This window comes from Pagrus major, chromosome 9 (assembly GCF_040436345.1).
Source record: "Pagrus major chromosome 9, Pma_NU_1.0".
Lineage (NCBI taxonomy): Eukaryota > Metazoa > Chordata > Actinopteri > Spariformes > Sparidae > Pagrus > Pagrus major.
Window position 1 is genome coordinate 30,415,292 of NC_133223.1, and position 26,708 is coordinate 30,441,999.

Here is a 26,708-nt window from a genome sequence, read left to right on the forward strand (position 1 = left end):
GTGTGTCTTCCAGAGTCCAAACTCACACCTTTATCCGTGGTCAGTAGTGTGTGTGATGAAATTTGAATGGCGGTCATATACCCGGTATGTGCATGACGTTACTCACGCTGTTGTATAAGCAGGTGAACTATGACACACAACAAAAAGAAAAAAAAGCATAACGACGTATATTTCGCCTGGAAATGCAACCCATGCGTTTTTATTTTTTCTGCTTCGGTTCTTGGAAATCTTCTACATAAAGATTTCATGTGTGACCTTGACGAGTCACATAATCAGAGTTGTAAAGTCAGGCAGAGTCTTGAGTAACGAAAGCTGAAGTCCTGAGTAAGCTCTCTCTGAAGGAGCAGGTCACGTTTTGTTCCCACAGTTGGATAAGAAGCACTTTCATCTCAGCGTTTTTCAGTTCCTTTCTCGATCAGGTGCCCGAAGCCACAGACAGCAGATCCATCGTGTCGCTTCCTGACCTCTGACAGACATCGAGGAGCGTTGGTTGTCAAACTGGGTTACCCTACATATCCTTATCGAGTCCTGAGCTGTTCCCTATCTGTTTATTGGCTGATACGAGCTCAGATCCAGTAACTGTAAAAAAAAAACATGACACAACACTCGAGCTCGGTCTGAAATTACAAGTGCAATATGTAAGAATTTAGTTGACAACATTAAAAAATGTTTTAACTGAAATTATCAACGGACGGTTTAACGTCAGGAGGTTGTGTAGAGATGTTTAGCATGCTAGCCAGCTAGCAGCGTCCCATCCTCTTCCAAAGCTCCTGTGCTAGCCGTGTAAACACCGACACTCCACTGGTGCTCCGAGCTTCCAGTCCAGACCACTAGATGCACAGCTAACTGAGCTAACAATGGACATTTTTTTACATATTGCTCCTTTAACTCTCTCTGAAATGTGCATTAAGACAAAAAAAATCAGAAAAGAAAATTACTGAAATTCACTGCTGGATCTGTTTGTCCACTAACTTTGCAGACTGCAACAGACAGTCCTAATATATCTAAAACAAGTTTATATAAAATATATTTAAGACTCAGAGGGTTTCTTTTGTGTCAATTAAAAAAAAACTGCTGCAAAGGGGGGAGGAAGTGGACACTGGGATTTTTGTGGAAGTGGGGCTTTGAGGATCTTTCTTTGGTTGTTTAGTTTACACGAGTTGTGAGATTGGTTTGGGTTACGCTCAGCCAATCAGACGCAGAGCAGCACGGGCCTGGGCTTCATAATAATTTGGAAGTGGATCATTAGAAATTAGCTTAAACTAGCACTTCATTAATATAGTATTGTCGGATACACAATGGACACAATTGATGCAGCAGAACCGGAATTATCTTTTCTACACCACACACGTGTTGCCTACACTACCCACAATGCAACTTGAGCTAGCGATTCATCCATGTACACGAGAAAGCTAACGTTACCTTTACATGAACATTATCCAGCTAAAAACACATCATCACAATGTGTTTTTACATGCTGTGCAGCGATGTTGGACTGGTCGTTTGTTTACTTTAGCATACTCCATTTCTAAGCTAACGTTAGCTCTGAAGGGAAGCAGAAGACAGTGAAGACACTCGGGCCGCTTAAACTTCAATGAGTGAGATGTTTGTTTGTACATCTGAAATTTGTGACTCATTAGGCTTTCAGATTTTTTGTATATTTTTTTTATTTGACTTTTGTTTTCATTTTTGGGTGAACTGTGCCTTTAATGTGCTCTCTTAAACTAAGTAAGGTTATTTTCTTAGAGCGAGCAAACTCAATCAATTATCTGTAATAAATAACCCGAGCAGTGTTCGAGCTCTAACACCTGACTCTCTATCAGCCGTCGTATCAGCTGAAAGTTACTTCTGATATCAACTCTGAAGTTACAGTCGGAGGTTTTTCCTGGAAGTTTTCTTCTTCAGCAAAACACAAGAAAGCTTCGACACGAGACTCTGACTATAATGTTGATTTATTTAATAATAAACCTGCCTCTCTGTTCAGCTCATTACCTCAGGAGATACTAGAGATCGTTCACATGAAGAGGCAGATATCTCCACTGTGTTCACTTATCTGGAGTTGCAGTTACTGCAGACATTGGACTTTCACTGCAGTCAGCGGCCTTTTCCCTCTCGTGTATATTCTGTAGTTATTCACGTATGAGGAGGAGCCTGTTTTTATTTAGATGTGATGAACCTCTGCTCCGACACTCATTAATCCTGTAGTCATAAAAAACATCTCAAGTGCAGGACAGATTTCAGTTCGGATTGTTTAAAGTTGTCTCTTTTGTCACAGAAAGCCTCCATCTTCAGGCTTCATGTAATGTTTTTTATTGCTGTTGTGAAAGGGTCATTAACACGTATTAGGCATTAATCACTTTTTTATTGGCCACATGTGAGCTGATTGTAACGTGAGGTGAAACACTAGACCGTCCCGTCTCTCTCGGTTGTCTGTACGAGCCTGTGGGTGATCTGTTGAAGTTGTTTAAAGCTGCTGGACTGTGGATTTCTTCTTGAAGGACTCGGGTCGGATTTCCCGCTACAGTCCAAAGAATGTGACTTTATGTACGCTCCCGAGCAGCAGTGGCTTAATGTTAACTAACGTTCTTTACTTCAGTTTATTTACGTTATAAAAAAACAAGTCCCCATCTACTTCAGTTGTTTGGCAGAATGCTGTTTTGTTGTGAAGCTCCAGAAATGTTTTGTGGAAACTTCACCCGACTTTCCGTCAGCATGGGGGGTGAGGATAATGACTTTTGACTTTTTTATTTTTGGGTGAACTGTTCCTTTAAAATGTGAGATAGCTTAAACAGACCATTTGACTCAAAAAAGGTACTATTGTGTATTCATTCGCGGCCCCACTGCTTAGCGTTGGTATTTGGTGTTATGTAAAAGCTCTTAAAGTCGTACTAGCTCCTGATATGACCGTCACAAAACACTCTTGGTTTCAAATAAGCAATTGAATAATTATACATGAAGTGTTTTAAATGCTAAAATGACCACAAAGTGCAGAGTCACAGCTCTCTAACATGCACATTACAGCCAAAAACCAGGTCACGCTTTGTCCTTTGTCCAGATCATCCAGCTCAGCTTAAAGTCACTCAGTTTAACAACGGCTGCCTGAAAGAAAGAAAGAAAGAAAGAAAGAAAGAAAGACAAAAATGGATTCTGGGAGGAAATTAGCTGCTAACTCTGCTGTGGTATGTGACGACACACCCACACACACACACACACACACACACACGAAACAGACCGGCGATTGTGAAGGTTTTCTTTATTTAAGAGACCTCATGCAATACAAGCAGAACCAACGTCCTCATATTCAGTGGAGTGCGATTATGACATAAAAACGGATGATTTCTTAATGATTTAATGCTTTTTTCCTATTCAGCTACAACTATATATATACATATACATATATATATATATACATATGTATATATATAACACTGATATATATACTGTATATACAGAGAGATATATGTCAGATTCAAGCAGTATGATACAGATGAAATGCAGTGATTGAACTTTATACACAAATTTAAAAAATCTTTCAGAAATTTGACACAAATGTTAACACTATTCAAAAACGTAAAAAAAAAACAGCATGGCAACAGTATACACAATTTTTTTTTTTGCATTTTACCAATTATATATGTATGTAAGTTTATATCGACTGACAGCTAATGTTATTTACATTAAAAATACAAGAGTTATGGCCATGTGTGAGATTTCCTGAATCAGCAGACGGGCCGTTTCACAGAGCCGCTGTGGTGAAGCAAATTAAGCTCCGTTCCCTCCGAGTCTGCAGCTCTGCACACCTGCAGACGTCCTGACTCAGCCACCAGACTTCACGGGAATGTGCAGCTAAGAAAGCGGCCCTCTGTTCTCCGACATCTGCTGTGGCTGCTTGTGTTTCCAACCTAAATATTTCTTCGTCCCACCATTACCAAAATCTTGGCTAGACCCTGGCTAGATTTGTTTTGGTGGGCGGGGTGCGGCTGGTTACCGACTTGATGCAGCCACATGTGTGCGTTCAACAGCTGTCAAGGCTAATTTACGGTAAGGCGAGAGAAATCAACTGAAGGTCAGAGGTGGACAGGAGCTAGTTGTGGCTACCTTAACGACTTTATCTGGGGTTGATCTTAAAGGCGAGATTGTGTAATTTCTGAAATATGAAAATTACAAATGATTCCTCTTAAAAATGAAAAGCTGAAGTCATAAAACTCAGTTAAATGCACTCAGGGGGTTTTGCTGCTACAGCCTGACTGGGTCTGGTACGACCAGTAGCTTATGGTGGCTAACGTTAGCAAACTTAACATGTAGATATTCTCTGAAACTGACAATAATCAGCCAGTTTTTCTGCTTAATCTTGTAATAACCTCCGCCAAGGAAGTTGTGTTTTTCGCCCGTGTGCGCTTGTTGGTTTGTCAGCAGGATTACACAAAAACTACTGAGCGGATTCTCACCAAACTTGGATGCGATAACGGGACGGATCCAGGAGTTTTTTTCTCACTTTCTTTAACATTGCGAGAAAGGTAGCTTCTCACCATTTTCATACCTGGACCTTGATGAAATATTACAGGCCTTGGCGGAGGTATGCGCTCTACTGAGTGCCATTCTAGTGGTGAACGTATCCACAGTTGAGAAAAAAGTGACACAGCTTCACTTTAAAGCGAAGCTCCTTTTAAAGTATCTGTGATTTTTTTTATTTTTTAGGGCTGCCACTAACAATTATTATCATTGTCGATGACCTCCTGATTAATTTATTAGTTGTTTGGTCTATAAAATGGTGAAACATGTTCATTACATCCACAAATGTCCAAATGTATTAAGTTTACTATTACTATTCACTTGCTTTTGTTTTTATTGTCTTTTAACTGCAATGTAAAAATTCTCTTCGTGTCTCACTTTTAATGTGTCTCTGTGAGAACGAGAACTTTTTTCTTTTACTTATAAAATCACTTCAAGGGATAAAGTAGCACGCAAAAAAATCCCCAAACTCTCATGAGACACTTTTGAAAAAACATTTTCTCGACCGGTTCTGTAAAGCTGTAAACCTCCGCTGAAGCTTACAGCAGTAAAACCCGATCACAGATCCAGTTGGCAGTCTGAAGCGTAAACTGAGATCAGATAAAATCTGCTGACTGGCTGACTCTTGAAGAACAAGGGGGTCATTTAGGGTGAAGTCTGGGTGTATTTGGATTTCTTCGCTGGTACAGTTTTTCCTCTCGAACATGAACATGTGGTGCTGAGTGATACAATATGTGCCTCTTTTTCTTTAAAACCACAATCTCCCCAGAACAGACGAGGAGCCGATTAGTGATTCAATAAGGAGGGAGGGGGGAGGGGTCAGGACTTCAGCCTTGTGCAAAAATATTGATCAAATGCCTGATCACGCGTTAATGACAGACGTCAATCACTTAAAGTGCCTGTGTAACAACAATCACGATTGAAAAAAATTACTCAAAGGAACATAAAGATTTAAAAAAAAAGGTGACAAAATAACACTATTCATGTAAACTAGCAGGAAATAAAACAAATTTAAGTACAATCTCAGAGCGGGTTAGAAAGGTTCAGATAAAGTCGGGTGTATGAAAGCGTTAGTGAACCTACACGTCTACTGTCACCTGATGTAAAAATATATATATCTGGAATGTTTGGTTTCCCTCACTTCCTTTATGCCACTTTGGTAACTGAGAGCGTTATTGACGAGGGTGCATAGGACTTCTTTCTTATGGCACGACCACACAATACTGATGAAACAGTTATTACAAAAAACCAACCGTCTGCAGCTCCTGAATAAATACAGTTAATTGCATAACCCTTATAAAGAGACTAGATCCCAGTTTTGTGTTTGGTTAAATATAATCCTGTGAGCTGACAAGAGAAGGCTATCAGAGAACAGACACAGCTACAGCACCAATGGGGTCACTGAGAGGTGAGTGTCAGGAAAAAAAGGGGACGTTTCTGTCTTTTCTGGAGCTTTTCCCCGTTGTCAAACTGTGCTGCGCTGATTTTGCGTTTCACCAAATTAGCAGAGCTTTGTTAGCCGTGATTCTTCGATAAGGAGGATTTAGAGCCACTCCTTTGACACGAGAGTGCATCAGTTAAAGACGCACCTTCAAGCGGGAAGCCCTGTTGTGATGGAAATGCAGCGCTGGTTCTGACCGACTCGTGTGGAAAAGCCCCTCTGGCGTCTCAGCCGACAGCCGTCCCCCCTGAATCCGAGCCTCAGTGCCTGCTTCCCTGTGAGATTTCTCCCTCGTTTTGCCTTTAAGTTAGCTGAAGCACCTTTGAAACATCTTTACAGCTAGATCCAGGCTGTTAGGAGGAGAATATTTTACAGTGCCTTTTCCCCTGATTTCTTTAACAGTACGTGTGTGTTTCAAAGAGCGTGGACTCTCAGATAAGACGCCGACGCTCTCATCTGACTCCCAGACTGAGAGGAGAAAACCTGCCTCATCTAAACTGTTAGTTTTCTGTAACTGTTAGCTTTCTTCTGCTAATGAGTAATGCTTTGTTAATGGCTATGCATAGCGAGTTAAGTTACCTTCCTCTGGTTTGTGTTAGCATTAGCATTCTGCATGTTAGATGAATAAGACGCAGGCGTAGGGTAAGGCGTGAGCAGTATGTACCCAGGACAGAGTCTCTTTAACGGGATTAGACGGTGGTAGGAAGTGAGGGGCTGTCCACCGTCTCCACCTTCTGCTCCGGCGAGCAGCAGAGGAAGAGGCGGCTTCCCAGGCTCTTGAAGGCGAAGCCAAAGTACATGATGTGACCCATGGCCACGAAGGAGACGGAGATGATGACCAGCAGGCCGAACGCCTCTGGGTTCGGGGCCAGAATCACCATGATGAAGTGCAGCAGGTCTAAGAGGTAATTCATGGAGTTCTGGACGCCGTTGATCACGCCTCGCTCCGACTCGATCACATTCTCCTGGATGAGCTGGGTCACTGTCAGGTCAAAGGACCACAGGCCTGCGGGACAGAGATCAACAGTCAGTCCGAATGCTATTTCTTAACAGCCGCAGTAAAACGACTTGAGAAGACAACAGTAGCTGTAGCAGCAATTATCAGGCAATAATACTGGAAGCAAAGGTTGCAAATATTGCTCTGACATCCTGCTGAGGTCTTGTGTGAAATTCCGGTGACTTATGGAAAAGTTCAACCTATGGACCTTCTTATAATCGCCCGAGTCACCTTTAGGAAGTCATAACTCAGGAAGCGGTCTTTTATAATTTTATGAAAGGAAGAGAGACGTGCCAACAAAGCAAGGACACTCTAATTTCCTGTCAAATAACAACAAACCAATTAAGACGATGTATCATTTACTTCCAATCAGTGATCATCTGAACTCTGGAGCTTCAACTCTGCTTCAGAGAAAGTGGAAACCGGCAACTTTCCAGCCGAGCATTCCCAACCATCGTCTAATCTGTCCCACCACAGTCTGTCATAACAGCATCAATCATGCTGTTGTTTCAGTGAAACATTTTTCACTCTGAGCCAGTTGGTCTCAAAGTGCAGTAGATTGTTGCATTTAACTTTTAAAATGTGCAAAGACATTGTGGGGAGAGCACGCCACCGGACCTCCCTGAGAGGGTCCGAGGTTCACCCACCGTAGTCTGATGAAATCCTGACGGAAACACTGAAATACGACTAAATACAGACTTTGCTTATGTGCCACGTGAAAAGTGGAGTTGTAATTTCTAAATCACATGATCCCCTGGTAAAACTCAGATAGGAATTATGCCTGGCTGGATTATCAGGAGACTTCGGCAGATAAAATAGCGAAGTGAAAGTTTTAAAGGCAAACAATCAAAACGCTGATGGCGTCATTATTCTACAGACGTTGTGCAATCAACATTTGCTTCGTAATGATAAGCAAAAAAACAATATGATGATGTTAAGATAACTCACCAACTCTAGCAGCAATGACGCCAGCAAACAGCAGACTAACAGACATGTAGGACTGCAGAGGGGGCATCTCTTCAGCCGGTGCAGCAGTAGTAGTAGTGACGTTCCCCATGAGAGCGCCGGTGAGGCTGTGCTCGGCCTCGGGCAGCGCCTTCTCCCCGATCAGATGTGTGTAAAGGTCCTGGAAGGGCGAGACGCTGAGGTCGAAGGGGCTCCCGGGAGCAAAGACGGAGACGACGCACAGCATGAGACAGGACAGCTGGGCCACGCCTGAGATGAAGCCGGTGCGGATCAGGCCGCACTTCTTGCGGACCCAAGTGAAGGCGACGGTGCCGCAGATTCCCGACACGGCCGAGGCCCCCATCAGCAGGCTGAGGATGGAGCCGTTGAGGCCCTGCGTGTAGGCGTAGCCCGTGGTGATGCAGTCGAAGCCCAGCACCGTCATGTAGAGGAAAGCCAGGGACATACCGGCGAAGAAGATGTTCTGGTTGTAGTAGGCCACCCAGCCGGCCTTCAAGGTGCGCAGAGGTTCGGTCGCCTGGTAGCAGCAGCCGCGCTGCTTCGGAGAGTCGGGTTTGGTGACGACTGTCGTTTCGTTCATGAGCGGCTGAGACGACTCCTCAGGACTCTGACCGTCCTCCACATCTGCGAAAGGGCAGAAACATGAAGTTTATCCTCAGACTCAGACCATCTAAATCTATAATCATACCAATCAAACACAAGGTTCTTGTTTCTACCTTTCTGGGGGCTGAGCTGTTTGAGCTCCTGCTGCGGCTCCTTCTGACCGGCTTTCGTGGCCAACGCCGGCGTCTTCTGGTAGACCTTCCACAGCAGTGCGTACTCCAGACACATGGAGCACAGATTCCAGCCGGAGATGAAGCCGCAGCCAATGAAATGGGAGCCGAAGGACATAATCTGACCCACCAGCATGGGAGCCAGGATGTTGGTGAGCTGGTCAATAATCCGCACTGTGGCATTCATGTCTGTTTGATACAAAAGAGGAAGGAGATACAAATCAAGTTCCTGTTTTAGTAGATGTTGGTTTTATACTCATATGACAGCAGGTGACGGTTAGGTCACAAAGTTCATCAGGACTATTTTCCATTATGCAGCTGAAAACGAGAGTGAGTCAGCATCCAGGGTCCAAAGTCTGGCCCGCTGAACGGATCTGATAACGGAGTCACGTGAGGTCCACATTCGATGATAAGAAAGCTGCACTGACCTGCCAACTTGCTGCTGTCCTGACCCGCCACCACCACCACCCAGTCCCTCTGGATGGTGATGGAGGTCGCCGTGCTCGCCAGGTTGGCGATGTTGGCGATGGTGATCACCAGGATGTAGCAGGTCGTCTAGGGAAGAAAAAAAAATCAATCAATCACACAGCTGCAGCTGGTCTTTAATGCTGCTGCCAGAGTCCTCATTAACACCAGGAAAGTGGAGCACATGACACGAAGTAGCAAAGTGAAAAGTTTTATAGGGAGACTGGAAACTTAGAGCGAACGTATATTAATACGCCGGCTAAAATAGTCCCCAACAGATGCACCATTTTCTCCTGTTTGACTTATGTTTGCTAAAAGTCTACAGTGACCAGCTGCTGTAGGAGATGACTGAGCCTTCGAATCTACACATTAGTCACTCGTTTTTGAAATTTCTTCAAGAGGCGCCACTTGTCTTTGGGCTGAGTGCCACGAAATATTTAGAGACTGACGAATCAATTTTGTATTTTCATGGGGAGAAAAAAAGACAGAAAAACAGTGTGCAAGTGCATGTATCTGGCGCGGGGTTTCAGGGTCCTCCCTCATCATTTTGGAGCATTAATATTATCATATTTATGCACAAAAAGTTGGAAAAGTAGCTAAAGAAATCATCAAAACCCAAAAAGCTTAATGATTAAACTTGCTGAATAGGTTCACTGACAGACTAACTAGAATCATCAGATCTGGGAAAAGTCATGTAGTTAGTTTTAATGCTCTCTTCACTGATTTTACATTCATTCTGCTGAACCTAAACCTTTCAATGGTTGGGAAAATCCTGAAAAACTACCAACCTCATCTGTTAAACATGGATATACTGTCAAAGACTTGTATCTTATATACAATATAGTGTCACTATTTCTTGAAAACGCCTTTAATTTTACTGTTATGATGTATTGAAATCTTTTCAAACTGTGAAATGAGACTTCCTCAATATAAGCACAGATTTGACCTGATACCAACAACAGAAGACTCACATGTCGTCTTATGCAAACAAGAGGAAACCCGACAACTCCCTGCTGAAAAAAAATCAATGAAACTCTGTGAAAATTAACTGCTTAAGAGAAAACGCGTGACGGCTGATATGATACTCGACACGTGACCTCGACTTCTGCAGCGACAAGGAAGCAGTGGATGACAGAAAAACGAGCAAATGCAGCATATTTAATGCAAATACGGCTCGTTTGTTGATCTGTTTGCACACAGAAAACACAGCTGCTCCGATCAGAACAAGCCCGGCCGCATTTCTCCCTCTCCGTCATGTGACAGGCCTCGAACAACCTGCTGACTACACAGCCTTCAGCAAGGAGACACTCAATCTCCTGTTTCTCCGACCTCCCTCCACCTACACACACACTCCAACGCCGGCCAGCCCTCTAAACACTCTCACATGGTGCAATCCCCCCTCCACTTTCCCTGGAGAAGCTAAAGGCGTCCCACAAATGCGGAGAGTTCAACTCTGGAGACATCCAACCCCCCGTCAACAGAAAGGCTTTTGTGTTTCAACCTGACACCCTGACCGGTCTGGAAACCTGTCAGTCCTGCATGTCGGTCAGCTGCAGATTTAGGTCCACATCTTTGCGGTGAGGGAGCGCTTAGGGCTTCACCACATAGCTCAACAAGTGTAAACAAGCCCTGAGCAAAACCACAGACACACATCTTTCCCTGCAGACTTATAAGGACATGTTTGTGTGTGATTACCTCTCAGGTTTTGTTTATGAACCTGACTCAGCATTCTTTGTTTTCTCGTGATTATAAAATATTATAACAAGCTCAGAAATTCATACAAAAATCGAATTAAACTGTTTTTAGTGCTTTTCACACTGCATTCCCTGGATAACTTAAACTGAGGGCTACTCTGCTCTACCAGCCCCGAGTCAACAGTCTGCTGTAACTAGGGATTTGCGGTGTGGCCTTAAATAATATTTGTGAATTAGCTAACCAGGCTGTGGAGCGGGGTTAGCGAGCCCTCGGCTAAAGTCGAGGAATGTGCCAGTGAGAAAAACACCATTAGTGGGTCGTAAAGGTTTATAAGCATCAGCGTCAACTTTTTATAACCTGTTTATAGATTAACTGCACATTATTAATTAACCATTAATACTTTACAATAAACAATTGCTTAATAAATGGTTCATAAAGTCATCATTGTATTGCTTATTAATGTTTAGGCTCATTTTAATTTTGTATCTTAACTATTTATTCTGTTTAATGTATGTTTCCTGTTTATATTAGTTATTATTGTGTCTGTCTTCTTTCTTTTATTATTTCATTGCTTTAGTCTCTAAATACATTTTCACGTTTTTCATTTTGAATTACACAAAGTTTGATTGATTGATGTCACTGTTTGTTAACAGTGAAATAACTATTAACTAAAGTTTAATTGATGGCGGTTATGTTTTCATCACGTCTGGTTGTTTGTTGGTTAGAGATTTCAGAGGGGTCTCAGCCGAGAACAGACCCCAGGAACAAAATTATTTAAAAAATGTTTTGTTTCGAAAATTTCTTGTTACATGTGCTGTGATTTAAATGAACAAAAACACTTAGTTGCATCTGTATTTGTTTAAAAAAGTTAAATTAAAATGTGTTATTGGGTGCAACTAAAAGTAAAAGTTAGGCACACCAGTGTAAAAAGTCAGTCTGGAGAATTTCAGGGAATAAAACATCGATCTTGATGAAATAAATCAGGCGTATTTAGGTGGCTTGTATCTATGAATGAGTACAAAAGAGGACTGTTGAGTGGCATTCTAGTTATAAATTGTTACCAATTATTGTAGTTTAAAAAAAAAAGAAAGAAAGAAGTTGTGTGACCATTTCTGAGCATTTAAATAACAAGTAATCTGCTGTCGATTTAAGTCAGAGGACCAGTCAAAGGTCCATTCACTCATCATGTGAAAGCAGTTCAGCTGGTCATAAATATCGTCCATATCAGTAAAAAACTACGCAAGTCCCACTCCTGAAGTCAAAGTGCTGCACTTGAGGAAAAAAAACGGCCACAAAAAAATGTTTTTTCAGTGACAATCCCACCCCCCATCAGATCCCGTCCAAACAAACGAGTGATCTTACCAGAATCCATCCATTGTAAAGCTCCACGAGCTGTTCTTTGAACTGGAAAACAACCATCAGGAGGATCCCGCACAGGATGACGCAACTGTTCTGGACGAGCAGCGAGGTCTGGGCCACTGTGGAAACACCACGAAGGGACATTAGGGACAGAAATCTGATCAAAGACAAGAGATTTCTGTCTGACAAGCTGGTTCATTAGGGCGCTTTAACAAGATGGGCTGGACGGCGTCCCCCCTCTCCTGGCTCCATGACCTGATCCAACAGTGCCAAATTCCTCTACAAGGGAAACATTGACAAAACCCCCCACGTTATACACAACCTGATGGACAGACACGCTTGATTTTGGACCGCCTCACCTTTAAGTCTGGGGTTCCTGTCCACCCAGTCCCCAATGATGGCCCCCAGCAGCAGCACGGACCCGGCCACCACCAGCCCGTACACGGCCGTGAGCAGCAGGCTGTTCCCGTACAGCTCCACCAGGAACACGGCCACGGCGAAGTTCCACATCCGGTCCCCCTGTTGGATTAAAAAATCTGATTAGTAATCTGCCGGGATGACACTTTGATCCAACATCATCATCATCAGTGTGGTTCTGGTTCAGGAGCCCATCTCTGCCATGCACTGTGTGTGTGTGTGTGTGTGGCTGAGCTAAAAGAGGAGGAACACACGTCATAAGGCAACAATAACACACAAATACATGATGCTGTGTGGGTTTAAAATAGCCTGCAGTGTCAGTGTGGTTGTGTGTTTGCTGTCTCACCCATGTTGACAGCGCGTGGCCCATGTAGATGAGGAATTTGGCCGAGGTGAAGAAGTCTGTGATGGACTCTGTGCAGGGACAAGACGAGGTGTTTACATCCATCAGCTGATATTAATTTACGATCTTTGATTTAATTCAACACGCAGCGACAGTCACCTACCGCAGCAGCTCTTCTTGGCTCCAGATGTATCCATTTTTAAAAAGCAGTCCAGATGTAAAAGATAAAATAAACCGAGTGTTTTGTTGTTTTTTGTCTCCTCTTGTTTTTTTTTGTGTGCACGAGCCGTTAAAGCGGGTCGAGCTACAGCTGCATCACAGCGACACACAAACACACAAACACACAAAGAAAAACAGGTAAAAGAAACGTCTTCCTCCTCGTGCCTCCTCTCCAAACTTAGCTAACACTGTAGCTGAAGTCGGAAAGAGATGTTTTTCGGAGCTAACGAGCCGGTGAAGCGCTTTAAAAACACGAGCACGACGCCGCAGCTGCTCTCGGTCCGACGGGTGAATCCGCTCTGCTGCGTGTTTACGTCCCGCCTCCAATATACCCGCGCGCTCACGTGACCCGCCGGTATTTACATTGTGTCAAAAACAAGTGCGGTCCTCCTCCTGCTGGCCCCGCCCCCTCCCCCCCGCACCGCACCGCACCGCACAGCAGCTCACCGCTCAAAATAAATAAAAGAAAAGCCTGAAACACCTCCGAGCAGAGAAAAGGTGTCATTGTTGTCAGGAGGATAAATCTGCCTGTTCACCTGTTCACCTGTTTACCTGCTGACGGCTCCATCAACACCTGACTGCACCTGTACACAGGGATAAATACTGCACCTGTACACAGGGATAAATACTGCACCTGTACACAGGGAGAAATACTGCACCTGTACACAGGGAAGGTACTTATACTGCATCTGTACACAGTGATAAATACTGCACCTGTACACAGGGATAAATACTGCACCTGTACACAGGGAAGGTACTTATACTGCATCTGTACACAGTGATAAATACTGCACCTGTACACAGGGATAAATACTGCACCTGTACACAGGGATAAATACTGCAAATGTACACAGGGATAAATACTGCACCTGTACACAGTGATGGTATTTATACTGCACCTGTACACAGTGATGGTATTTATACTGCACCTGTACACAAGGATGGTATTTATACTGCACCTGTACACCTGTACACGGTGATGGTATTTATACTGCACCTGTACACGGTGATGGTATTTATACTGCACCTGTAGACGGTGATGGTATTTATACTGCACCTGTAGACGGTGATGGTATTTATACTGCACCTGTACACCTGTACACGGTGATGGTATTTATACTGCACCTGTAGACGGTGATGGTATTTATACTGCACCTGTACACGGTGATGGTATTTATACTGCACCTGTAGACGGTGATGGTATTTATACTGCACCTGTACACAGGACTGGTATTTATACTACACCTGTACACAGGACTGGTATTTATACTACACCTGTACACAGTGCTTGTATTTATACTTTATTAAGAAAGGTACTAATAATACACTGTAAAATTCCTCCATTCAAAATCCTACTAAAAGTACATCAAATACAGAATGTTGTCAGTTAAGTTACCCAGATGAATAATTCTTGAGTTAAAGTCTCTGATATTAAATGTACTTTAATAATAAGGGATCAAAAGTCATTAAATTAATAGATTATTAATAAATACAATAAAATAGTTTAAAATGTGCTACTTTGGCTCTGATACAAGTAGTAGAAAACTACTTGAGTAAATACTTGTTTCATTAACTTTAGCAGAATATCGGTTGCATAAGTTCAGATTTACAATAAATCTGTGTCGCTAATTAAACTACATTTAATGATTCAGAGTAATAAAACTCGTCCAGCAGCTGTTTCAGATGTTTCACAGCTCCTCGTCTGCCAGATCAATAAAACGCTTATCGTTTAATTACACGCTGCTCTTTCTCTTTACATACAGTCTCCAGCTGAGAGGTGCTTAAGATGATAAATAAAGAGCAAACATCAGCCGAGAGCAGAGAGGTTGTTCTGACAAGTCAAACATTAACTGGACTCTTCTGTGCGTTTGATGCCACACAACACAAACTAAAGCTTTTTTTCTCCTTCCCTTGACCTGTTTACCAAGAAAATGTGTACAAATCACACATTTGGATGACTTGCATTTGTTCACCTATGTCAACAGAGGAGGATCACAGCTGTAATTACAGGCTGCAGATGATCCACACAGAGTAGTAAACACCGGCTCATCGAGGAACCGAGGACTATAAAAGGCTGAGAGACCCTCAGTGTCTCGGCCTTTCTTCAGACCGACCGTGCGATGAATAATATAACGTGTATGTGGGTTAGTGCGCTGCGTCTTATCTCGACCGTTTTCATAGTTTTCTCTACTGACTGTTCCACTTTTCTATAATCCCTAAACTGTTTCTGAAAGCTGAAGTAAGACAATAAAAATGTGCTCCTGTCATCTGAACAACAAACCATCCATCAGAACTCTGTCCAGATCCACCCAAAATGAGTGTGCTGGAGCAGAGCCTCTGGATTCTTCGTGAGAGACTTTGTGGTCGTGTTGATCCTCAAAACATTTATTATTATATCCAGACCTGTTACAACACGCTCTGAAGTATGAGTTTGATTCAGAGCCCAATCCCCAGTGTTTTAAAGCTGCATCTGCAATTACTGACTACAACGGCTGGAGTTTTTATGCATTTAAATTCACATTTTAGCCTCAAAATGTTTATATATTGATGTAAAAATATTATTAGTGAACATAAATTTGTAAACAAACAAACAAACAAACAAGCAAACACAACTTTAATGATACCTTTGATTCCTTGTGCGTCATGTGGAGAGCTAACCTCACCGTAGGCACCAACACTGCCTGTAAAAAGTTTTCACCTCCTTAGATGTTTTCCCCTTTTATTGCTTTCATAAATGACCAACACATTACAATAAAGCTCTTTAATGTCAAGGTGAAAACAGATTTCTACAAAGTGATGTCAATTAAATAAAAATCTATAATGTAAAATAAGTGGGAAATGAAGTGTAAAAAATGAAATGTGTTTTTAAAACATGTCAGATAAACAATTAATCTTGTTTACAACCCCCCATAACACCACAACCAATCATGTTCACTCTTCAGTTTTGTACAGATTAAACACAGAAGCTATACTGCGTTCATTAATCACCTCTAGAGTTGCTGGTAGGTGGATTTTGTAACCTCCGGACAGAGCCAGGCTAGCTGCTCCCCTCTGTTTCCATTCTTTATGCTAAGCTAAGCTAGCAGCTGCTGACTGTAGCTTCAAAGTTAGTGTAAAGTTCGCAAAAACTATCTTGGATGTCGGGTTTCTTTTAGTCTTTTTATTTCGTTTAACCTCCGCTCGTGTTCAGAGGTCCTGGGTCCTTCTGCGTTTATATAAGTTTGTGACTGAAGTAGTTTTGTAACCTCCGGACAGAGCCATGCTAGCTGTGTCCCCTTGTTTCCAGTCTTTATGCTAAGCTAAGCTGATAAAACTTCTGGCTGTAGCTTCATATTTGCTGTACAGACTTCTAACTTCTTGTCTAACTCTTAATAAGAAAGTGATTAATCCTATTTGCCCCCAAAAATAGCTTGAAGGCCTTTATAAAGTTAGCAAAAACTACCTTTTCACACCATCCAGTCACTATATTTAACATGTAGCACTGTGATTATAGATGGCTACTAATAAATTGTGTTATTTTTAGACATGTAGATGAAAATAAATATACAAAAGCACTATTTTCTGCCCAGATCAACACTACTGTACTCTGTGCCATCTCATCGTATGAGGGAGCAGAAGTGACACTCACAAGGAACATAAGCACATATTTTGAGCCCAGTGATGACAATAGGCACTTCTTTCCCTTTGTGATCTATTCAAGGACCACACAGAGAGCTCTCAGCCGTTTGAAAGTCTGCACACACTGAGCTACAAACAGATTACCAGCCGCACTATTAGTGGGCCGGTGTGTCAGCCGGTCGGGCTCAGGTACCTGTCATCAGTGGTCAGACGGCTGCTGTGTCATCCTGCGGCCATGTGACCTGCAGGTATGTCTGGGATCCCTTTACAGCCCGACAACAAGCCGTGTTTACGTCGGCTAAATTTGTACTTCCAGGATAAAAATACGAGTGTGACTTGCCTCCTGCGGCCGTAAGACGTCTGACAGTCAGAAGCCGCAGCTAAAGTCGGGATGGAGGTGGAGGCAGGGTGTGAAATCTCACCTGAGGGATCAGATTATTCACCTCTGTTTCATGCAGGGCTTTTGTTCTTCTTTGTGCTGAGCTCTTGTTGCAGCAGAGCTGAATGGTATTATAGTACAGCTCAGCAATATTTGAGTTTTAACGAAAGCTTGAGGTTCAGCCACCAAGCCCAACAATAGGACACCAGAAACAATGATTACGATTGTCTCCTCTTCCCATTTTAGGAACATAACGGTGCTGCGGTCGTATTGTTTCTGTGGGCATCGACTCTGCTTCTAAGAGAACGATAAACATCAAAGGTCACTGTCTGGCCACCTTTTCCAAAATGACAACCCTTGTTTCCAGGGAATGAAACAGTAAACACCTGACAGCTGTTTCAGATCAATACAACGTTGCAGCTGAGCGGGCAGCGGACCAACGTGAGACCTCAGACAGGTGTGTTTGTCCGTCGCACTGCAGCTCTGAAAGGTTCTTGACCGACCGCCAGAGAAAGATCAACATTCGTTTCATCATCCTCTTCACCATCATTTATCTTTAGCGGTTGTTGACCGCTGACGGGACAATGAATCTCAGGGCAAGATGGATAATGTCATGGGACTGGAGGGTTGCTGGTTTGATTCCCACCATTTTGGACAAGACTCAGCAAATATTGGATGTTTTTGCTTTGATTTTTCATCATTACCAGAAGATGAATAATAGATTTTAATTTAATTCTTTGGTTTAGTGCTAATTAGCAAATGTTAGCATTACTCTATATACTATATTTAGCGTAGCTTAGCACAAAGAATGGAAACAAGGGGAAACAACTAGCCTGGCTTTGTCCGGAGATTACAAAATCCACCTGCCAGCACCTCTAAAGTTCGTTATATCTTGTTTTTTAATCCTTATTAAAAATGCAACATAAAAACAACATTTTTTTTTTTAAATCAACATGTCCTCACCATGAGGTTGATGTCCAGGATGTTACTGCAACAGGCCAAGAAATAATCAGCAGAATAACCCACCATAAAACCAAATGTGCTTTTTTTACATTTCATTTTTGTTCTGATTTGACAAACAGGCTTTAACGGGTTAATTAGAGCGGCTACGAAGAACTTTGATTTTTTGTTGATTCTGGCTCCCTCTGTGGACAAAAGCACCTGTGAGTGCATTTGTTTTGGAAGCGAGTGAAAGAAAGATGCTGTTTGCAGGATGCGTACTGATGAAGTGAAATACCTGTTGAGATGTGAGATAAATAACTGTAATCTCCACCATTAAAAGTCTAATTCTGACCTGGACAGATCAGAATCCGTCCAGGTAACAGCAGCGGTTAATCACAACATATGACGGTGTCCGAATTGTCAAGTTGCGCCACATAAAGGTGTCAGGTGATACTTTTTTCTGTTGAACTCCAAGGAGGTAATGATTTCACCCATCTGTCTGTCTGTCTGTTGATTGGTTGGTTGGTTTGTAGGCAAAATTACAGAAAAACTACTGAACAGATTTCCACGAAACTTGGATCGAGGATGGGTCTCCTCCCAGATTAGACCCCTTTAGTACACTGTTTGAAGCTAGAAAGGTGGCAGGGTCCGCCACTAATTTTGTTGTCCTTAAAGGTCAGAGAGTGCACCGTTATCGTTTTGAAATGACTCAGCGATCTCATGCAGTCACTTCCATATTTTAATTCCTGCAGCCTTGTTACGACCACAAGAGGGTTCATTTCCTCATTTCTCTCGTCAGCTGAGTCATATTTCCAACTTGTTGGAAAACAGCAACATGAGGACTAAATTCATTTGACTTGAACTGACAAGAAAAACCTGAATGTGTTGGTAGATAAGTAACAAGAAAAGGAACTGAAATATCACAGGTGTGTTTGAATGTTTGTGATAAACTGACGGATAAAATGTTCCTTTATGTGTTGAGAAAATTCTGCTATTGCTCAAGATGAACAAACTAAATCCTCTTGGACTTGCTGGAAAATGCATCGTCACAGAGACAAGAGCAGCCTGTTTTCTACACAACTCATCAGTGCTAAAGTAGTTAAACAAGCTTTTGAATGCAGGACTTTTGCGTGTAATGGAGTATTTTCACAGTGTGGTATTAGTACTTTTATCTGAGTAAAGTAACTTTTTTTTACAAAGATCTGTCATTATTATTGTATTATGCTATATTTGGATTCTTTAACTGTAATTTTAAAAAAAAAAGGCATATATCATAAATCTATTGATTATCTTACTGCCGCCATCGCTGCTGCACCTTCAATCAATCAGTAAACTTGATCACTTTTATTGCTGGTTTTAAACCGTTTTGCTTATTGTATACTTATTATCTTTGCACAGAAATACACACTTGTTACCTTTACATTCAGTAATTATATTTGTGTCTCATGTATATACATGTATAGATAGTATAAACACATGCACCTTATCCCTGCTGTCCATATTTTTATTCTGCATACTTTGTTTTTGTTTGTCTTTATTTATTATTGTATTATTATTATAAAAATATTTTCACATGAGTGTATAACCAGAGTGACAATAAACATTTTGAATCTATCCTATAGATTATCATATAAAAGAGTATATAAATACTGTTACAACAAGAAGGCCATAAAAAATGTATGTGTTGCCTGTAAAGTGTGTAATTTCTGAATTCACATTGTTTTATTTGTATTTGTCTCTCCTCATTTGTGGCTGCCCTCTGTTGTTGTTTACATGATTAATATAAATAATGATTTAAAAAAACTTACACCTCCTGTATATCTTAACTTTAACTTTCTGACGAGACTTTATCTTTTGTTTTAACGATGATTTAATCACACATTTACCATCACCATCATCTGAGTTTGTTGTGAAGTGATTACAGTCAGCTATTTTAACAAACACTGTATGTAAAGTTGTGAAATTCTGATATTTTTACATGTTGAAGCTTTAATCGAAAAATAAAAAAACAATGCAGTTTCCACCGCCGACCTGCAGGGGGCGGTGACGTCACACTGCTCAGCCCTCCGTACCCGGAAGTGCTTTCAGAGCTGTCGGACTTGCGTGGTGTTTACACTGAGGTTAGCTAGCTTCAGCTACGCGAATATAAACTTTATTTATCTACGTTTTATTTGACCAACATGTCTTCTAACGATAACTTTGAAGGACAGTCTGCACTGAAGGAGGAACTGAACAAAAAGGTACAAAGATTTAAGCGTTAATAGCTCCGACGTTAGCAGCAAACATTAGCCGGGGAACATGTAGCTAGCTAGCTTAGCAAATCTGAATGATGGGTACAAATACACGTTTATGTTTCAGTGTAAGGACTCTTTGCCTGAATAATTTATGATTTTATCAGCTCAGTGATTTGATTTGTGTTACTAACTTTCAGATAAAGGAGCAGAAGATTGTGCTGGACGAGCTCTCCAATCTGAAGAAAACCAGAGTGAGTGTTTTATTTTAACTTTATTGACAGGATTTAATTAAATTCATGTAATACAGGGAGAAAAACAAACATGTCCCCGACAGTTTGTCACCATGAAGGCTGCAGAATTTGGTAACATAGAAAAATAAATAAGAAAAATTAAGGAAACAGCCAACGCCTTTCTCTCTCAGCAGTATGTGTATTTTTGTGTGTATTGATGCACATTTTGTATCTGTTTTTCCTCAGAAAGTTTACATCCAGCAGAGGAACAGTAACATCTTCTTCCTAGCAGACAGAAGTCAGACACTGAGTTCATGCAAAAGTGAGTTGGGAGCTGCAAACATGATTAAAATGTATTTATTTATTTTATTTATTTGACAGGGACAGTGCACAGCATCTCAGCTGTACCAGAGTTAGCTATAAGTTAATGTTCATGTGCAGTCCCTGTGCAGAAGACGGAGACAACATCTATGTCAAAAAATTAACACCATAGTATAAAAAACGGTTACAATACAAAACATAATCACTCTAAACATTATGATTGATATTTTCTGTCTGCAGAGGAGCTGGATAACATGAAAAAGGAGCTGCAGGATTTGTAAGACCAACCTTCACCAGAACAATGTGCGGCATCTTTTGTCTGTTGACTTTAACGCCCTCTCAGTTTGAGAGGGACAAAACAGTTCATGAACATTTGAAGAGAAGAGGACCCAACCTGAGCCAGGACCTCACAGTTAGAGGTTCCTGTTATCAGTGTTTATTCTCTGCCCACGTCCTTCACTTGAGAGGCCGTCTAACACCTCAGCCAGTTGAGGACAACGCTGGGAATGTGCTCGAGTGGAACGGGGAGATTTTCGGAGGTCTTCCAGTGAAGCCAGAGGAAAATGACACAGCTGTTGTCTCGCAGCGGTTATCAACCTGCAGCAGCCCCTCAGAGGTTCTGTCAGTCCTGTCCTCTATACGAGGACCGTGGGCGTTTGTTTACTACCAGAAGGCTGGAGATTACCTCTGGTTTGGGAGAGACTTCTTTGGCAGACGGAGTTTGTTGTGGAGGTTCGATACAGAGCTCAACGCCTTGACTCTGACTTCTGTGGCAGCCCGTAGTTCTGGATCTGATCAGGTTGTTTGGCAGGAAGTCCCAGCTGCTGGTGTGTACAGGATTGACCTGAAGGCAGCTGCAGAAGCTGGATCTGTGACGTTTGAGGTTTATCCCTGGGCTCATGGAGGAATTGATGAAGTCTCGAGCTGCTGTGAAACCATATTAGAGTCTGTTCCCAGCGACTGCACTGCTGTGATGAATCAGTCCGGTCTCGTACTCACCACATCTGTGTGTCCTCTGAATACAACCATCCCAACATTATTAAATGAGACCGAAGATCATCAAAACTCATGTGTTAAAGATCTGGTGCAGCTGCTTGCAAGCAAAGACAAAAACGATGAGGTGAACCGACTTATCGATGTTCTCAGTGAGGCTGTAAGGCGACGAGTTCAGGCTCTGCCTCTCAGGGAACAAGATGCTCCCCCTCCTGACGAGCAGGCGAGTGTTGCTTTACTTTTCTCAGGAGGGATCGATTCGATGATCCTGGCTGCTTTAGCTGACCGTCACATACCTGCTCATCAGCCAATAGACCTTCTCAATGTAGCGTTTAAACTCCAGGAGCCAAAGAAGCAGAAAGAGTCTGCAAACAAACACAAAAAACACAAAGATAAGCCAAAAACTGATGCAGCTGACTCTCGAACATCCAGCCCGTTTGATGTTCCAGACAGAATTACAGGAAAAGCTGGTCTCAAGGAATTGCAAGACTTGAATCCAGAGAGAAAGTGGAATTTTGTGGAAATTAACGTGACGCAGGAGGAGCTGCAGAAAATGCGCGAGGAGCGAATCTGTCATTTGGTTTACCCGCTGGATACGGTGCTGGATGACAGCATCGGATGTGCCGTGTGGTTCGCAGCGAGAGGGACGGGGTTCATCATGGAGGACGGCGACCAGAGGGCCTTCACATCGTCAGCAAAGGTGGACTTCTGTGCTTTATTTACCTTCTTTACCAATGCAGAAGATTTGATCACAAACACATTTTTTCTTACCATTTATAAAACAAAAATAAGTTCCACATTGACCTGTTTTTCTGTTTCTCCTCGATGACTGCAGGTAATTCTGACAGGAATCGGAGCGGACGAGCAGCTTGCAGGTTACTCCAGACACAGAGTTCGATATAAGACGTCTGGATTTGAGGGACTGATTCAGGAACTGGCCATGGAGCTGGGCAGGATCTCCTCCAGGAATTTGGGCCGAGATGACAGAGTGATAGGAGACCATGGGAAAGAGGCGAGGTGAGTGTGATATCTGTGCTACAGTTTAAAAAAAAAAGGGATTTGGTCTTTTAAGGCAAAACTTGCATTTTGTGTGATCTGGCGCCCCCCACAGTTCCTGAGTGAAACACCACTGTCATAAATACAAATCCCAGGTCTGTAACAATCTGTCAAATTCCCTCAAAACGTTTCTGAGAGCGTTCACCAGAATCTGGCGGATGGATGTACAACACAAAAACATATTGCCTGCAGGCGGGGAGTCATAAAAAGTGGAAGCAGATTCCAAAAACCAGAGTAAATCCTTTCTTTGTGTGGGGTATGCTCCTTTTTTTTTAGTCATGGCATTGTGACATGGAATGTCACCATTATTAATGGAAAGGGATTCTTTTAAATTAAAACATTCAAATCTTTGAGCTCCTCAGATGAACATTGCCACCTCCATTGGTCCTGTTAGAGTCTTGAACTAATCCAACTCTTGACTGCAGATTTCCCTACTTGGACGAGGACGTGGTGAGCTACTTGAACTCTCTTCCCGTGTGGGACAAAGCAGATCTGTCACTTCCACGAGGCGTCGGGGAGAAACTCCTCCTGAGACTGATGGCGAAGCAGCTCGGCCTCGGCCAATCAGCCGTCCTGCCCAAGAGAGCCATGCAGTTCGGCTCCCGCATCGCAAAGATGGAGGACAAACGTGAAAAGGCCTCAGACAAATGCACAAGACTCCTCACTGGATAGACGACTCGGGGGTTCAATGAAAGAACATAAAAATCATTTTAATATAAAAATATTAATTATAAAATGATGTACAATTAATATTTACAGTTGAAATTCTTGATTTACTGTTACAGATTCTTGAAGTTGATCATTTGATTGTCTTTGTGCTCATCTTGGATACTTTTTTAACACGCCACAATAAATATGGTGGTTTGGTCCATCTGTGTGTCCTCTACATCATGTAAGACTCAACATCCTGTAGTTTTTCTCTGAAGTAAAGGTCACATTCAATATAAGAAGGAAGGTTTCCAACATCGAAGCGGCCAGAGATCTGATGAACGTACACTGGCTTCCTGAAAGACAAAAAACAACAACAAACGGTCCCATTTATTAAGAAATACACAAACAGATTGAACTCACAAAGTCTTAGTATTTAGAGTCTAGAATATTTACATTTTACACGTATGAAAACTGACCAACTGCCTGTCACATAGCAGGATTACAATATTATTTCCTGAGTGAAACCTGGCCCTCAGCCTCTCGAGGGTCCAGCAGAAGTTACCTTGGAATGAGCCAAGACACAAAGTTTCCTGGAGCGTCTTTCTCTTCAATTGGAGCCTCCTGAGGAAATGAAAAGTTGTGAAATAAAGAAATCACACACAATTGATTCTGAATTCACATCACATGTGGGACTTTTAATTGATAAATTTACCTTCTTTTCCTCGATGAAAGTATCCAACAGAGGAAGGCTGTTCTTCGACAACACGTAGAAACAGGGACACTGAAAAACAAAGAAGTTATTAGCTGCGTGTTTCCTGAAAGTTTAATCAAAAGGTTTGAAGTGTACGTTGGGCATCACATGACATGTCATGAACTTGATAGTCGTCACATTGGACAGCAGGATTGGTAGCCTGTCAAGATCTCGACCTAATCCCTTGGACCGACGAGCTTTGTTCAGTGTTTGTAGTGAACTTACAGCTCTCCTTGACTTCGTCTCAGTAGGAAGAGGTTTCTCCTTCATACAGAGGACGCGCTGATCACCGTCTACTTCCAATATCCCGTATTTATGAGTTTCTATAAAGACACATGTACGGAACGAACAGCAGTTAACAGCTTCTGTAAGGTTAAATCTGAAGCCTGATTTCTTCAGAGTGGCCGCTTTACAAACTCACCCTCGTCTTTGCACAGGTACGACAGCACCAGGCAGCTGTCCTCACACTTCGCTTGGTGGTCAGAAAACGTCTCTTTGACTTTACTGAGGCTGAAATCTTCTTTGAACAGAGTGTCACTGTGGATGGAAATTAAGTTGCATCAGTAGGAGAAACGGGCAACATCTCTGTGAGGTCATATTGATCATGTTAACTCAGTAAACTCACCCCCCAATTACCAAGACATGGTCTTCTATCTTGAAGTGCTTCACTGCCAGTTGCAGACAGGCCACAGCACCAAGACGCCCCTGATGGAGGAACAAAGTTAACTGGATTCAGAGGTTTAATCACAAAAAAGTAAATGCTGATAGAAATGTGGCCTTTTCTGAGCTAAAGAAACCCTTCTAAGATGGTAGACCTGCTCATAGATACTCTACTGGACTTGAACCTTAGTAACTGAGCCAGAGGATGGTATTAAAAGATGATTTTCTAAAGTAAAAAATATGTCACATAAGTAGTAAAAGCAATGGTTGTACAGTTGCGTTTACCTCGTTGCTTCTCGTCTGATCGTTGAGAATCTTGACGTTTGTGAAATGTGACGCCCACTCCTCAAATGCAGCATAATAAACAGCGTTAGTCTGCGGAGAACAACAGGAAGACATTAACAGAGGAGCAGACAGGGTCAATATTCTCAGTTCAGGTTTAAACTTTATTTTCCCAATTAATCAAGTTGTTTTCTCTATAAAATGTCAGAAAATGGTGAAAAATGTCGATCAGCGTTTCCCAAAGCCCAACACGACGTCCTCAAATGTCTTGTTTTGTTCACAACCCAAAGATATTCAGTTTACTGTCATCGAGGAGGAAAGAAACCAGAACATATTCACATTTGAGAAGCTGAAAACAGATATTTTTTTTCTTAAAAAATCTACCAAAACTATCAATATAATTGGCGATTAATGTTAAAAAGTTGACAAGTAACCTATTAATCATTGCAGCTCTATCAGACTGTGGCTATATTTCAGACATTGTTTACATTGTACTGTTTTGTTATTATTGATGCAGTAATATGGAAACATTTTAATATGTCCAACTTATTTTAAAGCTTTTAAAGAAAAGAATTAAAGAAACATAAATAAATAAATCTTTATCTTGTTCAAGCACTTCAGTTGAGTATAAAGGTATGCAGTATAGGTTTTATGTAGGAATATGGTTATCAGAGGGAGTTAATCTACATTTTGTGCAAGTGTAAAGTAAAAAGAGTTGGGTTCAGTGGTAAGTTGTTGCAATTAAGACCTCAGAAGTTTGAATTTAAGACTTTTTAAGCCTGATATTTGGGTATTAGATCAATGTTGTGTTTATTTTCCTGTCAAATCAAGTGGCAGCAAGTGAAAAATAGTCACATTTTTGGTAATATAGTCATAGTCAACTATTTAATTCAAGACTTGAGAAACTCTTGTCTTTCACTAAGTCACTAAAGTCACCTACGACAACACAGACGGAGTCCACGCAGCCGGAGGCGGTCAGAGCCTGGACCCAGTGGGAGACCAGGGCGCAGCGGCCCACCGGCAGCAGAGGCTTGGCTGTACCGGCCAGGTGAGCGAACCTCCCGCTGCTGTCAGCCAACACGTCCCTCTGGAGCCTGGTCCCGTAACCGGCGGCGAGAATTACAGCCTTCATTTAAAACTCTGGACCGGAACACACGACGCGACGCTCACTAGTTAGCTCTGTTAGCTGAGTTAGCTTTGTTAGCTAAGTTAACAACAAGTTAGCAAACGTTCCACTAACCAGGTCCCGACTCATCTCGCGAGATTACCCGCCCGGACAACGGTCAAAAGTCCAGCTACGCGAGATCAGAGAGGAGCGTCGGAATTAAAAAGCTTCCGTTTATAATTTTCAAAATAAAAGTAAAGCTTCTTCCGGTGATTTCATATTAAAAAGTTAAATATTGA

At 42.1% G+C, this 26,708-nt stretch overlaps 4 protein-coding genes across 4 annotated transcripts; 2 read left to right on the plus strand and 2 right to left on the minus strand.

Moving 5' to 3' along the window:
* Positions 1–4,441: 4,441 nt before the first annotated feature.
* slc40a1 (solute carrier family 40 member 1) lies at positions 4,442–13,488 on the minus strand. Its single transcript, XM_073473592.1, has 8 exons — positions 13,132–13,488; positions 12,972–13,039; positions 12,568–12,727; positions 12,212–12,327; positions 9,118–9,244; positions 8,633–8,878; positions 7,899–8,540; positions 4,442–6,959 (listed from the first exon to the last, which is right to left on the minus strand). The coding sequence occupies exons 1-8, from the start codon at positions 13,163–13,165 to the stop codon at positions 6,643–6,645; spliced, it is 1,710 nt and encodes a 569-aa protein (XP_073329693.1). The 5' UTR covers positions 13,166–13,488; the 3' UTR covers positions 4,442–6,642.
* Positions 13,489–20,212: 6,724 nt separating this feature from the next.
* On the plus strand, positions 20,213–21,239 carry asdurf (ASNSD1 upstream open reading frame). Its single transcript, XM_073473096.1, has 4 exons — positions 20,213–20,366; positions 20,558–20,611; positions 20,837–20,912; positions 21,152–21,239. The coding sequence occupies exons 1-4, from the start codon at positions 20,307–20,309 to the stop codon at positions 21,190–21,192; spliced, it is 231 nt and encodes a 76-aa protein (XP_073329197.1). The 5' UTR covers positions 20,213–20,306; the 3' UTR covers positions 21,193–21,239.
* On the plus strand, positions 21,213–23,831 carry asnsd1 (asparagine synthetase domain containing 1). The gene is made up of 3 exons (XM_073473093.1): positions 21,213–22,604; positions 22,740–22,921; positions 23,386–23,831. Exons 1-3 carry the CDS (start codon positions 21,213–21,215, stop codon positions 23,630–23,632), a joined length of 1,821 nt encoding a protein of 606 aa, XP_073329194.1. The 3' UTR covers positions 23,633–23,831.
* On the minus strand, positions 23,648–26,556 carry LOC141001931 (glucose-1-phosphate adenylyltransferase). Its single transcript, XM_073473095.1, has 8 exons — positions 26,245–26,556; positions 25,308–25,397; positions 24,988–25,067; positions 24,784–24,899; positions 24,588–24,685; positions 24,324–24,392; positions 24,174–24,232; positions 23,648–23,964 (listed from the first exon to the last, which is right to left on the minus strand). Exons 1-8 carry the CDS (start codon positions 26,434–26,436, stop codon positions 23,844–23,846), a joined length of 825 nt encoding a protein of 274 aa, XP_073329196.1. The 5' UTR covers positions 26,437–26,556; the 3' UTR covers positions 23,648–23,843.
* Between the last annotated feature and the right edge of the window lie 152 nt (positions 26,557–26,708).

Excerpts from the sequence above, each read along its gene's own strand:
- slc40a1 (XM_073473592.1), bottom strand. The coding sequence starts at position 13,165 with ATGGATACATCTGGAGCCAAGAAGAGCTGCTGCG. Across the intron at positions 8,879-9,117 it reads GGACAGCAGCAAGTTGGCAG|ACATGAATGCCACAGTGCGG; the intron begins GTCAGTGCAGCT and ends TGTATCAAACAG. Across the intron at positions 8,541-8,632 it reads ACAGCTCAGCCCCCAGAAAG|ATGTGGAGGACGGTCAGAGT; the intron begins GTAGAAACAAGA and ends GCCCTTTCGCAG.
- asdurf (XM_073473096.1), top strand. The coding sequence starts at position 20,307 with ATGTCTTCTAACGATAACTTTGAAGGACAGTCTGCACTGAAGGAGGAA. Across the intron at positions 20,612-20,836 it reads CCAATCTGAAGAAAACCAGA|AAAGTTTACATCCAGCAGAG; the intron begins GTGAGTGTTTTA and ends GTTTTTCCTCAG. Across the intron at positions 20,913-21,151 it reads GACACTGAGTTCATGCAAAA|AGGAGCTGGATAACATGAAA; the intron begins GTGAGTTGGGAG and ends TTCTGTCTGCAG.
- asnsd1 (XM_073473093.1), top strand. The coding sequence starts at position 21,213 with ATGTGCGGCATCTTTTGTCTGTTGACTTTAACGCCCTCTCAGTTTGAG. Across the intron at positions 22,605-22,739 it reads CCTTCACATCGTCAGCAAAG|GTAATTCTGACAGGAATCGG; the intron begins GTGGACTTCTGT and ends CGATGACTGCAG. Across the intron at positions 22,922-23,385 it reads GACCATGGGAAAGAGGCGAG|ATTTCCCTACTTGGACGAGG; the intron begins GTGAGTGTGATA and ends TCTTGACTGCAG.
- LOC141001931 (XM_073473095.1), bottom strand. The coding sequence starts at position 26,436 with ATGAAGGCTGTAATTCTCGCCGCCGGTTACGGGACCAGGCTCCAGAGG. Across the intron at positions 25,398-26,244 it reads TGGACTCCGTCTGTGTTGTC|ACTAACGCTGTTTATTATGC; the intron begins GTAGGTGACTTT and ends TGTTCTCCGCAG. Across the intron at positions 24,233-24,323 it reads CTTTCATCGAGGAAAAGAAG|GAGGCTCCAATTGAAGAGAA; the intron begins GTAAATTTATCA and ends TCATTTCCTCAG.